The sequence below is a fragment of the Syngnathus floridae genome, unplaced genomic scaffold (genome assembly GCF_059516105.1).
Source record: "Syngnathus floridae isolate MCC-2025c unplaced genomic scaffold, RoL_Sflo_1.0 HiC_scaffold_38, whole genome shotgun sequence".
Taxonomy (NCBI): Eukaryota; Metazoa; Chordata; class Actinopteri; order Syngnathiformes; family Syngnathidae; genus Syngnathus; species Syngnathus floridae.
In genome coordinates, this window is record NW_028284067.1 from 393093 (window position 1) to 408480 (window position 15388).

At 49.9% G+C, this 15388-nt stretch overlaps 1 protein-coding gene and 2 long non-coding RNA genes across 3 annotated transcripts; all 3 read left to right on the top strand.

Annotated features, from left to right (window-relative positions):
• Positions 1-6554: 6554 nt before the first annotated feature.
• LOC148378567 (uncharacterized) lies at positions 6555-8305 on the top strand. Its single transcript, XR_015855800.1, has 3 exons — positions 6555-6705; positions 6818-6894; positions 7362-8305. It is a non-coding gene; the product is annotated as an uncharacterized LOC148378567 (long non-coding RNA).
• Positions 8306-12624: 4319 nt separating this feature from the next.
• Positions 12625-13193, top strand: LOC148378568 (uncharacterized). The gene is made up of 3 exons (XR_015855786.1): positions 12625-12684; positions 12821-12925; positions 13070-13193. It is a non-coding gene; the product is annotated as an uncharacterized LOC148378568 (long non-coding RNA).
• A 729-nt stretch (positions 13194-13922) lies between these two features.
• Positions 13923-15167, top strand: LOC148378569 (janus kinase and microtubule-interacting protein 3-like). Its single transcript, XM_088367858.1, has 7 exons — positions 13923-13947; positions 13992-14173; positions 14294-14359; positions 14421-14489; positions 14568-14645; positions 14702-14935; positions 15015-15167. Exons 1-7 carry the CDS (start codon positions 13923-13925, stop codon positions 15129-15131), a joined length of 771 nt encoding a protein of 256 aa, XP_088223984.1. The 3' UTR covers positions 15132-15167.
• Positions 15168-15388: the final 221 nt, after the last annotated feature.

The window sequence follows — 15388 nt, forward strand, 5'->3', positions numbered from 1 at the left end:
AAATAATGTCTAACAGTAATTGATTTAACACATCACGATGAGTAGATTGAGTGTGGGCACTCTCAAGTTAACATATGTGATTATACTGCCTAATCTGTTACAGAGTATGTTGTTGCCAAGTAATGTAGAATAGATCCAAAGTAGTAATCCAGAATAGTTTTGAAGAGGCCATTAGAATGATAAACAAATCTGATTACCTTGAACATAATAACAAGCTAAGTGTTTAATATGTCCTATGAAGTCAAAATTGGGCACCATCATGTGGTGAAATTTGGAATTGCATCACATCCAATTTTGCCTGGGAACAAACAGATTACATAAATCTTAGTTTTGAATAAGCCACTCCTTCTCAAACAAGTAAACTCTGCCCATTTTGCGCAGTAGATGTTCTGTTAATATCTAGTATTTATACAAAGTCATAATTTAAATTGCTTTCAACCTTCATTCATCGGTTCAACCAACATTACTCGCTCTTCTTACCAACTTGTATTGATTTAACTAAGCGTTTAATACTTCCTATCAGGTCTCAAATCGAGATTTGGCAAAATACAATTTCAGCAAATCCAATTTTGCCAGGGAACAAAAATAGATTAAATAAACTAAATAAGTCCTCTTCCCATTAAATAAATCAGAAAAGTCTGTCTTGTAACCAGTCCTCTTCAAACAAGTAAAGTCTGCCCATTTTGTGCCGTAGATTTTGTGTCTATGCCTAGTATTTAAACAAAATCATAATTTAAACGACTTCTTTCCTTCATTCACTTTGGAAATTTGGAATTGCAGCAAATCGAATTTTGCCAGGGAACAAAAATAGATCAATTAAACTAAATAAGTCTTCTTCCCATTAAATAAATTAAAAAAGTCTGTCTTGTAACCAGTCCTTTTCAAACAAGTAAAGTCTGCCCATTTTGTGCCGTCGATTTTGTGTTAATGCCTAGTATTTATACAAAATCATAATTTAAAGGACTTCATTCCTTCATTCACTTTGGAAATTTGGAATTGCAGCACATCAAATTTTGCCTGGGAAGAAAAGTAGATTAAATAAATTTAATAAGTCTTACTACTTCCCATTAAATAAATTAAATACGTCTTACTTGTTCCCACTCCTTTACAAAAAAGTAGTTTAAAACGAGGTCCCTTCACTCAACCTTTAACCCTATTTATTCACCTTCTAGGCTAAGTGTTAAAGGCTAAGTGTTAAAGGCTAAGTGTTAAAGGCTAAGTGTTAGAGGCTAAGTGCCAGAGGCTAGGCGCCAGAGGCGAGTTTTTGTGGGCTGAAGTTTTAGTGGGGTTAGTGTGAATACAATCCAAAAGAATACAACAGAATACAATACAATAGAATATAATACATAGATTAAATTCAATAGCTCTTACTACTTCCCATTAAATAAATTAAATACGTCTTACTTGTTCCCAATCCTTTTCAAAAAAGTAGTTTAAAACGAGGGCCCTTCACTCAACCTTTAACCTCAACCCCGCACGTCACATTGTGTTGTATCTGTGAATGTTGGTTGTGGCCAAATGATAGTTTTCTTTCATTCGTTTAGGTTCCACGGTGTTTGTTGGCTATGTTTTCCACTGTCAGAAGGATGAAAATACAAAGTACAACGCTTGGACGTGGGCGAAGACGTCACCGGTGAGTCCTTCCTTCCTATTTATTTACCTTCTAGATGCTAGAGGCTAAGTGTTAGAGGCTAAGTGTTAGAGGCTAAGTGTTAAACACAATACGAACAACACAACGATACTGCACTGAACAACACGATACCGCACTGAGAAACACGATACCGCACTGAACAACACGATACCGCACTGAACAACACCATGCCGCACTGAACACCATGCCACACTGAACAACACCATCCCGCACTGAACAACACCATGCCGCACTAAACAACACCATGCCGCACTGAAATACACCATGCCTCACTGAACGACACCATGCCGCACTGAAAGACACCATGCCGCACTGAACGACACCATGCCGCACTGAAAGACACCATCCCGCACTGAACACCATGCCGCACTGAACAACACCATCCTGCACTGAACAACACCATCCCGCACTGAACAACACCATGCCGCACTGAACAACATTATGCCGCACTGAACATTATGCCGCACTGAACAACACCATGCCGCACTGAACAACACCATGCCGCACTGAACAACATTATGCCGCACTGAACAACACCATGCCGCACTGAACAACACCATGCCGCACTGAACAACACCATGCCGCACTGAACAACATTATGCCGCACTGAACAACACCATGCCGCACTGAACAACACCATCCTGCACTGAACAACACCATTCCGCATTGAACACCATGCCGCACTGAACAACACCATCCCGCACTGAACAACACCATCCCGCACTGAACAACACCATGCCGCACTGAACAACATTATGCCGCACTGAACAACATTATGCCGCACTGAACAACAACATGCCGCACTGAACAACACCATGCCGCACTGAACAACACCATGCCGCACTGAACAACATTATAACGCACTGAACAACACCATCCCGCACTGAACAACACCATGCCGCACTAAACAACATTATGCCGCACTGAACAACATTATGCCGAAATGAACAACACCATGCCGCACTGAACAACACCATGCCGCACTGAACAACACCATCCTGCACTGAACAACACCATCCCGCACTGAACAACACCATGCCGCACTGAACAACACCATGCCGCACTGAACAACACCATGCCGCAATGAACAACACCATCCCGCACTGAACAACATTATGCCGCACTGAACAACATTATGCCGCACTGAACAACACCATGCCGCACTGAACAACACCATGCCGCACTGAACAACACCATCCTGCACTGAACAACACCATCCCGCACTGAACAACACCATGCCGCACTGAACAACATTATGGCGCACTGAACAACATTATGCCGCACTGAACAACACCATGCCGCACTGAACAACACCATGCCGCACTGAACAACACCATGCCGCAATGAACAACACCATCCCGCACTGAACAACACCATGCCGCACTGAGCAACACCATGCCGCACTGAACAACACCATCCTGCACTGAACAACACCATGCCGCACTGAACAACACCATTCCGCACTGAACAACACCATGCCGCACTGAACAACATTACGCTGCACTGAACAACACCATGCCGCACTGAACAACACCATGCCGCACTGAACAACACCATGCCGCACCGAACAACACCATGCCGCATTGAACAACACCATGCCGCACTGAACAACACCATCCTGCACTGAACAACACCATGCCGCATTGAACAACACCATGCCGCACTGAACAACACCATCCTGCACTGAACAACACCATCCCGCACTGAACACCATCCCGCATTGAACAACACCATCCTGCACTGAACAACACCATGCCGCACTGAACAACACCATGCCGCACTGAACAACACCATTCCGCACTGAACAACACCATGCCGCACTGCACAACACCATCCTGCACTGAACAACACCATCCCGCACTGAACAACACCATGCCGCATTGAACAACACCATCCTGCACTGAACAACACCATCCTGCACTGAACAACACCATGCCGCACTGAACAACACCATGCCGCACTGAACAACACCATGCCGCACTGAACAACACCATGCCGCACTGAACAACATTATGCCGCACTGAACAACATTATGTCGCACTGAACAACACCATGCCGCACTGAACAACACCATGCCGCACTGAACAACATTATGCCGCACTGAAAAACACCATGCCGCACTGAACAACACCATCCCGCACTGAACAACACCATGCCGCATTGAACAACACCATGCCGCACTGAACAACACCATGCTGCACTGAACAACATTATGCTGCACTGAACAACACGATCCTGCATTGAACAACACCATGCCGCACTGAACAACACCATCCTGCACTGAACAACACCATGCCGCACTGAACACCATGCCGCACTGAACAACATTATGCCGCACTGAAAAACACCATGCCGCACTGAACAACACCATCCCGCACTGAACAACACCATGCCGCATTGAACAACACCATGCCGCACTGAACAACACCATGCTGCACTGAACAACATTATGCTGCACTGAACAACACGATCCTGCACTGAACAACACCATGCCGCACTGAACAACACCATCCTGCACTGAACAACACCATCCTGCACTGAACAACACCACCCCGCACTGAACAACACGATCCCGCATTGAACAACACCATCCCGCACTGAACAACACCATGCCGCACTGAACAACACCATTCCGCACTGAACAACACCATGCCGCACTGAACAACACCATGCCGCACTGAACAACACCATGCCGCACTGAACAACACCATGCCGCACTGAACAACATTATGCCGCACTGAACAACACCATGCCGCACTGAACAACACCATCCCGCACTGAACAACACCATGCCGCATTGAACAACACCATGCCGCACTGAACAACACCATCCTGCACTGAACAACACCATCCCGCACTGAACAACACCATGCCGCACTGAACAACATTATGGCGCACTGGACAACATTATGCCGCACTGAACAACACCATGCCGCACTGAACAACACCATGCCGCACTGAACAACACCATGCCGCACTGAACAACATTATGCCGCACTGAACAACACCATGCCGCACTGAACAACACCATGCCGCACTGAACAACACGATCCCGCATTGAACAACACCATCCTGCACTGAACAACACCATGCCGCACTGAACAACACCATGCCGCACTGAACAACACCATTCCGCACTGAACAACACCATGCCGCACTGAACAACACCATCCTGCACTGAACAACACCATCCCGCACTGAACAACACCATGCCGCATTGAACAACACCATGCCGCACTGAACAACACCATCCTGCACTGAACAACACCATGCCGCACTGAACAACACCATGCCGCACTGAACAACACCATGCCGCACTGAACAACATTATGCCGCACTGAACAACATTATGCCGCACTGAACAACATTATGTCGCACTGAACAACACCATGCCGCACTGAACAACACCATGCTGCACTGAACAACATTATGCCGCACTGAACAACACGATCCCGCATTGAACAACACCATCCCGCAGTGAACAACACCATGCCGCATTGAACAACACCATGCCGCACTGAACAACACCATGCTGCACTGAACAACATTATGCTGCACTGAACAACACGATCCTGCATTGAACAACACCATGCCGCACTGAACAACACCATCCTGCACTGAACAACACCTTTCCACACTGAACAACACCATGCCGCACTGAACAACATTATGCCGCACTGAACAACACCATGCCGCACTGAACAACACCATGCCGCACTGAACAACACCATGCCGCACTGAACAACACCATGCCGCAATGAACAACACCATCCCGCACTGAACAACACCATGCCGCATTGAACAACACCATGCCGCACTGAACAACACCATCCCGCACTGAACAACACCACCCCGCACTGAACAACACGATCCCGCATTGAACAACACCATCCCGGACTGAACAACACCATGCCGCACTGAACAACACCATTCCGCACTGAACAACACCATGCCGCACTGAACAACACCATGCCGCACTGAACAACACCATGCCGCACTGAACAACACCATGCCGCACTGAACAACATTATGCCGCACTGAACAACACCATGCCGCACTGAACAACACCATCCCGCACTGAACAACACCATGCCGCATTGAACAACACCGTGCCGCACTGAACAACACCATCCCGCACTGAACAACACCATCCCGCACTGAACAACACCATGCCGCACTGAACAACATTATAGCGCACTGAACAACACTATGCCGCACTGAACAACACCATGCCGCACTGAACAACACCATGCCGCACTGAACAACACCATGCCGCACTGAACAACATTATGCCGCACTGAACAACATTATGCCGCACTGAACAACACCATGCCGCACTGAACAACACCATGCCGCACTGAACAACACCATGCCGCACTGAACAACACGACGTCGCACTGAACAACACGACGCCGCACAGAACAACACGACGCCGCACAGAATAACACAATACCGCACAGAACAACACAATACCGCACAAACAGTTTTAGATAATATTACGTCGCAGTCATGTGACGCGGACATGACGTCAATAGGCGGAACTCACGGCAAAATTATAATCCGTGGGCGTGGCTTGCAACAGGAAGTAGGAAAGCGGCAGTTCTGGCAAACAAGACACAGCTGTTAGTAACACGATGACTAACAAGGCAAATATTTTTGTTTTCAGCTTGCAACTTGACCGTCTAGAGCGTACAAGGTAATTACAACTGTTTTTTTTTAGCCCTGAAAAGCGAGGGAGTGTGGCGTTTGGGAGGAATGTCGAACTCGGCGTCTGCTTCCAGCCACAGACGCCAAATTTCGACGATTATTTCGACTGGTCAACGGTTGTAAATTATTGCGTTGACTAAAAACTTTATTTAACTCTACTCTTAACTTTGCCGTTTCAGATATGCGGGTATTACACCGCGGAAATGACGTCAATAGGCTGAACTCTCGCCAAAATTCAAATCTGTGGGCGCAATGGCCTTGAGCGAGACACCGGATACAAACACGACGATTATCAACAGAAATATCTTTATTTTCCGCTTGCAAGTGGACCGTCTAGAGCGTACACGGTAAGTACAACTCATTGTGTTTAAAAAGATTTACGTTTGTGTAGTTTGCGTTGCGTTGTATCTGTGAATGTTGGTTGAGGCTAAATGTTAATGTTTAATTTCATTCCTTTAGGTTCCACGGTGTTTGTTGGCTGTATGTTTTCCACTGCAAGAAGAGGCTCGTATCATTGACCAGCAGGAGCTACAATGGTGAGTACCCCTTTCGTCTTCCATTTATGTTAAACACTTCCTATTTCATGTCTAACAGTACTCGATTTAACAAATAACCATAAATAAATACAGTGTGGGCAGTCACGTTAACATATGTGATTATCCTGCCTAATATGTTTATCACAAATATGTCACTAATCACTAATATGTTTATTTGTTTATCACAACACCTTTGGACCTTCAGCAATCGATTATTTACCTTCATCTACATAGAGACAGAACGATGGTGTCTTAAACATCTCATTCATTTCACCAAATAACTTCACGCAGGTGGATAACGGCCGTCTCGGTCACGCTATGTTGCGTGATGCAGTTTTGAAGAACCAAATGCATTTATTCAATGAATAAGTCAAGCTAGTTCTATGTTTATGATGTTGTAAGTTACGGTACCGATTGAAGTTGAGTTCGAAGCCAGTGGAAAACAGCGCTGCGTTTGTGCTCTCCAGGTACAAATGTTGTGATCTCTGACTGACGACCGGGCGAGACTCGAGGAAGAGATGTCCAAACGAGCTCCGGCAGGGCGGGCCAAGGCGGAGCGAACGGACGCCCTTCAGGCCGCCAATGACGAGCTGAGAACCAAACTGATGGACGTCCAGTTAGAACTTCAGCAGGAGAAGAACAAGGTGAAAACCTCAACAGACAGACACTGCCTGCCTCCCTGCCTGCCTCCCTGCCTGCCTCCCTGCCTGCCTCCCTCCCTCCCAGTTTTCCCGATGTAGATTAGACATGCGTGTGCCATGACTGTGTCAGCCTACATCAACAAATGCACCGAGGACGTCAGCACCACTAAGAATATCATCACCCGGGGCAACCAACGACCCTGGATGACTGAGGAGGTACGTCAAACGCTACGAGCGTGGAACTCTGCCTTCAAGTCTGGCGACAAGGAGACACTGAGGACAGCGAGAGCCAACTTGAACCGTGCCATCAGGATAGCGAAGCGAGACCGCAGTCGAAAATTTCAGGATCGTTTCCACGACGTCAAAAACATCAGGAGTATGTGGCAAGGCATACGGGCGATTACAGACTACAACTCACCCTCCCCCCCCCCGGTGGGTGTAGTTGATGCTGACTTTCTAAATGGTCTAAATAACTTCTTTGGGAGGTTCGAGGCACTAAACGGCACTCCAGCAGTTAAAACTGTCCCCCATCAGGAAGAGGAGGTACTCTGCCTTGACTCCGCCGATGTGTTGAAGACCCTGAGGAGAGTCAACCCCTGTAAGGCCCCTGGCCCCGACAACATTCCTGGGCGTGTGTTCAGGGAATGTGCAAGTCATCTGGCTGGGGTCATCACAGACATTTTTAACACCTCGCTGGGCCAAGCCACAGTGCCGGCGTGCTTTAAGACTGCCTCCATCATTCCGGTGCCGAAGAAACCTCAAATCACCTCATTTAATGATTACCGGCCTGTTGCACTGACTCCGGTTATGATGAAGTGCTTCGAAAGGCTGCTTAAAGGTCACATCGTTTCCAGACTCCCCCTATTATTTGACCCGTTCCAGTTTGCCGACCGGCAAAACCGCTCCACTCAGGACGCCATCTCCTCCGTTCTTCACCTGAGCCTGGCTCACCTGGAGGAGAAGAACACCCATGTGCGGAGGCTGTTCCTGGACTTCAGCTCAGCGTTTAACACCATCATCCCACAGCATCTGGTAGGAAAATTGGAACACCTGGGCTTCAACACCCCCCTTCGCAACTGGCTGCTAGACTTCCTCACCAACAGACCTCAGTCAGTCCGGGTCGGACAGAACACCTCTGATGTCATCACCCTCAGCACAGGCTCCCTTCAGGGCTGCGTCCTGAGCCCCCTGCTGTGCACCCTGATGACACACGACTGCGTCCTCAGGTTCACCACCAATCACATCGTGAAGTCAGCAGACGACACAACGGTGGTGGGGCTCATCAGAGACAACAACGACCTGGACTACAGAGAGGAGGTGGAGCAGCTGGTGGGCTGGTGCAGAGAAAACAGCCTGATCCTGAATGAGGAGAAGATGAAGGAGATCATCGTCGACTTCAGGAAAAAACAGCCTCACCACGCTCCACTGATCATCAACAGCTCAGCTGTGGAGGTGGTCAGCACCACCAAATTCCTGGGGGTCCACATCACAGAAGACCTCACCTGGACTATGAACACTACGGCACTGGTCAAGAGGGCACAGAAGCGCTTGTACTTCCTGCGGAGGATGAGGAGAGCCCACCTGCCCCCACCCATCATGAGGACGTTCTACAGGAGCACCATAGAGAGCATTCTGACAAGCTGTCTCTCTGTGTGGTGTGGAGGCTGCACCGCCTCCGATTGGAAGAACGTGAGGAGAGTGGTGAGGACAGCAGAGAGGATCATAGGGGCTCCTCTTCCCTCCATTCAGGACATTTCATCTCAGCGCTGCATGTCCCGTGCCCGTAACATCATCAATGACCCATCACACCCCCACCATGGACTGTTCTCCCTGCTGCCCTCTGGGAAGAGGTTTGCAGCATCCGCTGCAGGTCCACCAGGTTCTGCAACAGCTTTTTCCCTGCTGTCATCAGACTGTTGAACACTAGAACTGTTGAGCTCTAAACTGAACTCTGCATCACACATTCACAGAACTGTACTTTATGACACTACGGACCTCTATCTTGCACTATCTCGCACTACCAACTTTACTGAACTTGTATAAACCCTTTAAATAGAAGTTTAATACATGGTTTAGCATTCCTCTGCACACTCTTGAATACTGTTTTGCCTACTTGCACTATTGCATAATTATCACTGCTGCACTTTATACTTATTTTTAATATATATATATATATATATATATATATATAGTATATATGTATATATATATATTTTCATAGGATATGTTACTTCTATTCAACTGCAATATCACTACTTTGTTGTAAGACGTATGCAACGGAATTTCGTTTTGTATGCACCATGTGCAGACAAGATGACAATAAAGTTTGTCTAAGTCTAAGTCATGTCAGGTCAGCTGTCTGGAGAGAGAGAGAAGTCAGGACCTGCGGGCGGAGCACCACCGTGCCACCGCCGCCATGACGGAACTCAAAAGCAAACTCCATGAGGAGAAGCAGAAAGAGTTAGCCATTACCAGGGAGACATTACTGCGGCAGCATGAAATGGAGCTGATGAGAGTGATCAAAATCAAAGATGGAGAGATCCAGCGACTGAATGCCTTGGTCCTCAGCCTGAGGGACGGCTCCATGGACAAGGTGATCCGCTCTATCCGTGTCTGACTATCCGCACGCCACGTCGGGCTTCGATGCGGCCGCTACCGTATTGTGTAGCTTGTCCCCAGTAAGCGTCGCGGCGCTCCGTTGCGGTCTCAACGGCCCGGTGTGGCGCAATGTCTGCTCAGGTGAGGAGGGGGGGCGCTTTGCTGGCGGAGGTGGAGGAGACGCGGCGGTGTCGGGAGACCGAGCGGTGTCGCCTCCACCAGGAGCGCGGAAGAAGCCCTGGCAGCGGCCCAGCAGGCCTGGCAGTCCCGAGCGGCCGAGCTCCGATCGGCTCATCACCAGCATCGGGAGGAGCTGAGCCGAACCAAGAGAGACTGCGAGAGGGAGATCCGCCGACTGGTAGGACTGATCAGATGCGCGGTGCGTGGCTATGTTCCCAATTTCGTTGTATACCTGCAGTGCAATGACACCTAAGGCATTCTATTCTATTCTATTTCACAAGAAGAAAATGTCCGGTTGCTCGCTTCGCTTTTGTCACAGCAAAGGTGTTCTAGTCGATTCAAGAAAAAAATTGGCCGGTTGCTCTCTTTGTTTTTGTCACAATTCTGGCAAATGAGTTTGCCCGCCTGCCTGAGCGCTCCCCGTTTGTACATCCAGACGGATGAGATCAAGCTGAAAGACAGAGCGGTTAGTGTTTTGGATGAAGCCCTGGGGCCGGCCACGTCCACCGCCTTCAGCTGCAGACTCAGGCTGCCGAGCAGCAGATCGCTGCCCTGAGGGATTCCCAAAGGGCGGGCCTAAACTACCCTGGAAGTGGGGTCAACGCCGCTACTAGCAATCCTCTTCATTGCGTAAGCCACCTCATCACACACTTGCAGTACGCATGACTTAGTTCGTTGCTGGAGGAAGGTAGCACAAAAACAGTTTTGAACTTTGAACGAGTGCTTGTGTGTGTGTGTTGCGGGGCGTTTTCAGTCTCAGGAGGATCGGGACACGCGACGGTTTCATCTGAAAATCGCTGAGCTCAGCGCAGTCATCAGGAAACTGGAGGATCGAAACGCCCTGCTTTCTGAAGAGCGCAATGAACTGGTAATTTATTGACGGCACGCTTGAAGGTTTGCGCTACGTTTGATGCGCGCCATCCAGCGAGGCACCCATTGCGCTTGCTTATTAGTTGAGCGGCGCGGCGAGTCGGTTGCCTGGTAGATGTCTTTTATTGGGAGCCAAAGCCACGATTCCGTTCAAACCGATGCAAAAGGAATGGATACGTTCTGGCCCGCGTGTTGTGCGTCTTTCACATCCCGCACTTCATGCTTGCAGCTAAAGCGACTGAGAGAAACAGAAAGCCAGTTTCTGCCACTCCTGTACAAAAACAAACGCCTGAGCAGGAAGAATGAAGAACTCTCGCTGGTGCTGTGTCGCCTTGAAAACAAAGTGCGCTTTGTCACCCAGGAGAACGAGGAGATGGCAAGCTTGGTAAGTCGACGCGGACAACGGCGGCGTGCCAACAGAGTCCACTGCATTTGTGTTCCACAGAGAAGGCCTAGTTCGCTCAATGACCTGGACCGCGGTTGCGGCCAGCAGGACGGTGAAATGGAGTTCCTTCAAGTTGTGGAGCAGCGGCACATCATCGACGACTTGTCCAAGGTATTCAGGCAGGCGACTCGGTGCACGTACGGCAGCGCCGCGCTCGCTCGCTGTCGCCAGGAAACCTTTTCCGTCCAAAGCTTGGCCGGCGGCCGCCATCCAAAAAATTGGCCCCTTAAATTCCGACCTTTCAAGCAGGAGCATTGTGCGCACGCGTTTGAACACGCTTTAGACTTGTTTTGCCGTTTTCAGCAGCTCAAAGCTCCCGTTTTGTCAGCGCCTTTGCCACTCGCTGTGCGCTGAAAACGACGGACTTGCCCGGCTGCTCAGCCCGTCAACCATGAGCCGCGAGCGCGACGTCATTGTCCGTAGGCAGCTAGTGGCAAAATGCACCCTGTTAGAGTTGCGCTCGCTCCAACTTATTTTGCAAGAACCACACGGGAGACAAGTAAGTTCTTTTGGACACCTGCAGGTGGAGAGTCCATCCGTTGTACGAATGAAGTCTGACTCTCGGCTCCTGCACGAGCATTTTAATTAAGAGAAACAGGGTGGGTGTAAGAGTGGATTGAATAGAGGAAGCCCTTGACCTCTAGTCAAAACATAGCAAGGGGTGTTTTACGACTTTGTGTAGGAAGGGATAAGCGATAGGGATAAATAAGGGATAAATAATATTATTTATTACAGGTCGCAGTCAAAGTCAAAGCAACACAATGATACGATAAAGATAATCTGGAAAACCCTGACACACCCTGTAGTTGTCACTTTTGGAAAAGACGAGCGTCCCTCCAATCATCGCCGGTGACGTGTTTTTCAGGCTCTGGAGACAGGAGCTCATGTCAGAAATGTCATTGTGAGTCGCGTTTGTTTCTGCGCCGGAGCCGTTCGTTCCCTTTGCATCCAAAGAATCTCAAAGGCGGATTATTTGTGTCGACAGGAGAGAGATTTGCTGCTACGATACCGACGTCGAGAATCTCTGAGGAGGAACAAAGCGTGAGGTCCTGCAAGGTGAGTCTGTTTGTTTGCGGCTGCTTGGTGTTGCGCAAGATGAAATGGCCTTTTTCTCGCTATCGTTCCTCTCGTCGATTCATCGTGAGGTGTCGCTTCAGTTTGTTCAGAGAGATGTTCGCTTCCGCGCCCGCAGGTCATCGAAACATTTTACGGCTACGACGAAGACGTGTTGGTGGACTCGGACGGATCGTCCTTGTCTTTTCACACCGACAGAACCCCCGACACGGAACCCGAAGAGGTAGCCCGCCATTTCTGCCAGCGTATTGGCACCAAACATTCCTCTTCAGCCTGGAATCGGACTCGTCTTTGCGTCGCGGGTGCTTTGTCGCCGGTCTGACTGATTCTGGTACTAGTGCTGTGTTGCATTGGTGTGTGCATGAAGAGGCGGAGCTTCGCTACCGCCAGCTGACGCAAGAATATCAAGCGCTGCAACGAGCCTACGCTCTGCTAGCCCAGACCAGCGAAAGGGGACTACGACGCCGAGAAGGAGATCAAGGTGGCGCCCCTTCCCGCAACCCCCGGCCGGGTCGCAGCCTCCCCGTTCTCACCCAGCCTCGGGTGTTCTCTGGTCTGAAAGGAGGAGGAGGAGCCTCCCTCCTCCTCCTTTCAGACCAGAGAAAAGCTGATGGTAGAAATGGGTCACTATCAAAGCAGAGTAGCAGATCTGGAGTCAGCGCTGAAGCAACAAGGACAGGTAAGCTCATCAATGAGCACACCTTTTTCTCAGACAAAATAGCTACATTCTTCAGTCACTCATCCGTCTGGCATTACTGGACCAACCCCCCCCCCCCCCCCCCCCCGAACGTGGCTGGGAAAATGCGGAGAAAAGCAAATGTCATTTTCCAGTCAACCAAAGAATTTGTGGATGAAAATGACACAACATTCCAAAGCTGTCCACGCGTTTGTCTCTTCTAGAATGTCAAGTGGGTGGAGGAGAAGCAGCTGCTGCGTCAGAGCAATCAGCAGTTGGCCGAAAAGGTGACGGAAAGAAAGGCGCTGGGCGGAGTCGCTTGGCGTCACACCTGTCGGGAAGCCCCGCAGATGAGGTCTGACTGTCTTTTCAGGTCAGGCGGATGGAGGCGGAAGAAGCGCGTCTGAAAGAGCACATCCAGGATATCCGAGACCAAAACGAACTGCTTGAGTTCCGCATCCTGGAGCTGGAGGTGGGAAGACTCGCACAAGCGTGTTGAGGCCAGAGATGTGACGGACGGACGGACGGACGGACGGACGGATGCATGCCTCTGCCTTTCAGGAGAGGGAGTGGCGCTCCCCCGTCTTGAAGTTTCTGCAAGTCCGTTTCCCAGACGGCCTCAGCCCTTTGCAGATCTACTGCGAGGCCGAGGGCGTGAGCGTACGTAAGGCGTCCCTCGCAACCCTAACCTTAACCCGAGGTCCCAGAACACCTTACATTGCTCCTTGCGCCTTTCCCCCGGACATCGTCATCAGTGATCTGATGAAGAAGCTGGACATCCTGGGCTATAACGCCGTAAGTGTATGTCGAACTCCTTATGTTCGCACTCCACGAGACTCGGCGGCTCAAATGTGACTTTTGGAAGGCTTTGCGCTGAAAGAAGCTTGTTGACGCTGTGCCTTTGGGCTCTTGCAGAATCTCACCAACGAGGAGCAGGTGGTCGTGATTCACGCCAGGACCCTTCTCACCCTAGCCGAGAAGGTAACGCGCACGTCCACGCACGCTCTCGCATTCTGCTTATGTGACAGCAGCCTTTCCTCAGTGGTTAGAATACATCAAAGAGACCAAGTCAGCACTTCAACAGAAGATGTTGGACATTGAAAGTGAGAAGGTAGACAGACACGCGACATCAGCCAAGGGGAACCAACGTGCAATGTGCCCCAACAATTCTGACCTTGAGCTGTGCTAGGATATGTTCTGCAAGCAGAAGGGCTACCTGGATGAAGAGTTGGACTTCAGGAAGTGTTCCATGGACCAGGCTCATAAGGTAAGCCGCCCTCAAATCTCCCGCCGGACCACTGATGGACGAGGATTGCGGCCCAGAGGATCCTGGAGCTGGAGGCCATGTTGTACGAGGCGCTACCGCAGCGGGACTGCCCCGCCACGGACGGCGAAAAAGCCAGCCACGCTGGCGTGAATGACGTGCTGACGGCGGATCAGAGAGAAGAGCTTAGGAGCGCCGTGGACCAATGGAAGCGAGCCCTGATGTGCGAGTTGAGGGAGCGCGACGCTTGCATCCTCCAAGAGAGAATGGATCTGCTGCACAGCGCGCAACAGGTAAGGGCCCAAAGCCAGCCCGGCACTTACTTGCACGCTTACTGGCTTTTGAATGCCACTTTCCATTTGTCCGTCCTAGAGGAACAAAGAGCTGAAAGAATTCATCGAAGCTCAGAAGAGACAAATCAAACAATTGGAGGAGAAGTTTCTCTTTCTCTTTCTATTCTTCTCCTTGGCCTTCATTCTGTGGCCCTAACACCAGCTGGTGAGTGAGCTCCAGCGGCACCGCACTCGACACCTCCGATACACTGCCAGCCGGTCTCAGACGTTGGCAGACGCTCCGATGCCAACGTATACCCCCCGCCACGGTGACAGAGGCACCGCGTCACACCGGCGCTCATCCAATCAGAAGGCAGGAAAAGCAAATTCACATGCAGGGCACTTTTGAACCAGAAGAGAGCGCCACAAAAAACGGTTGTTGCCCCAAACGCGCACTAAAAAGGGTCAGAATAA

Bases quoted from the DNA above. Each gene is read 5' to 3' on its own strand.
- LOC148378569 (XM_088367858.1), top strand. From the start codon at position 13,923: ATGCCTCTGCCTTTCAGGAGAGGGA. The intron at 14,174-14,293 runs GTAAGTGTATGT...GGGCTCTTGCAG, and splicing joins ACATCCTGGGCTATAACGCC to AATCTCACCAACGAGGAGCA. The intron at 14,360-14,420 runs GTAACGCGCACG...GCCTTTCCTCAG, and splicing joins TTCTCACCCTAGCCGAGAAG to TGGTTAGAATACATCAAAGA.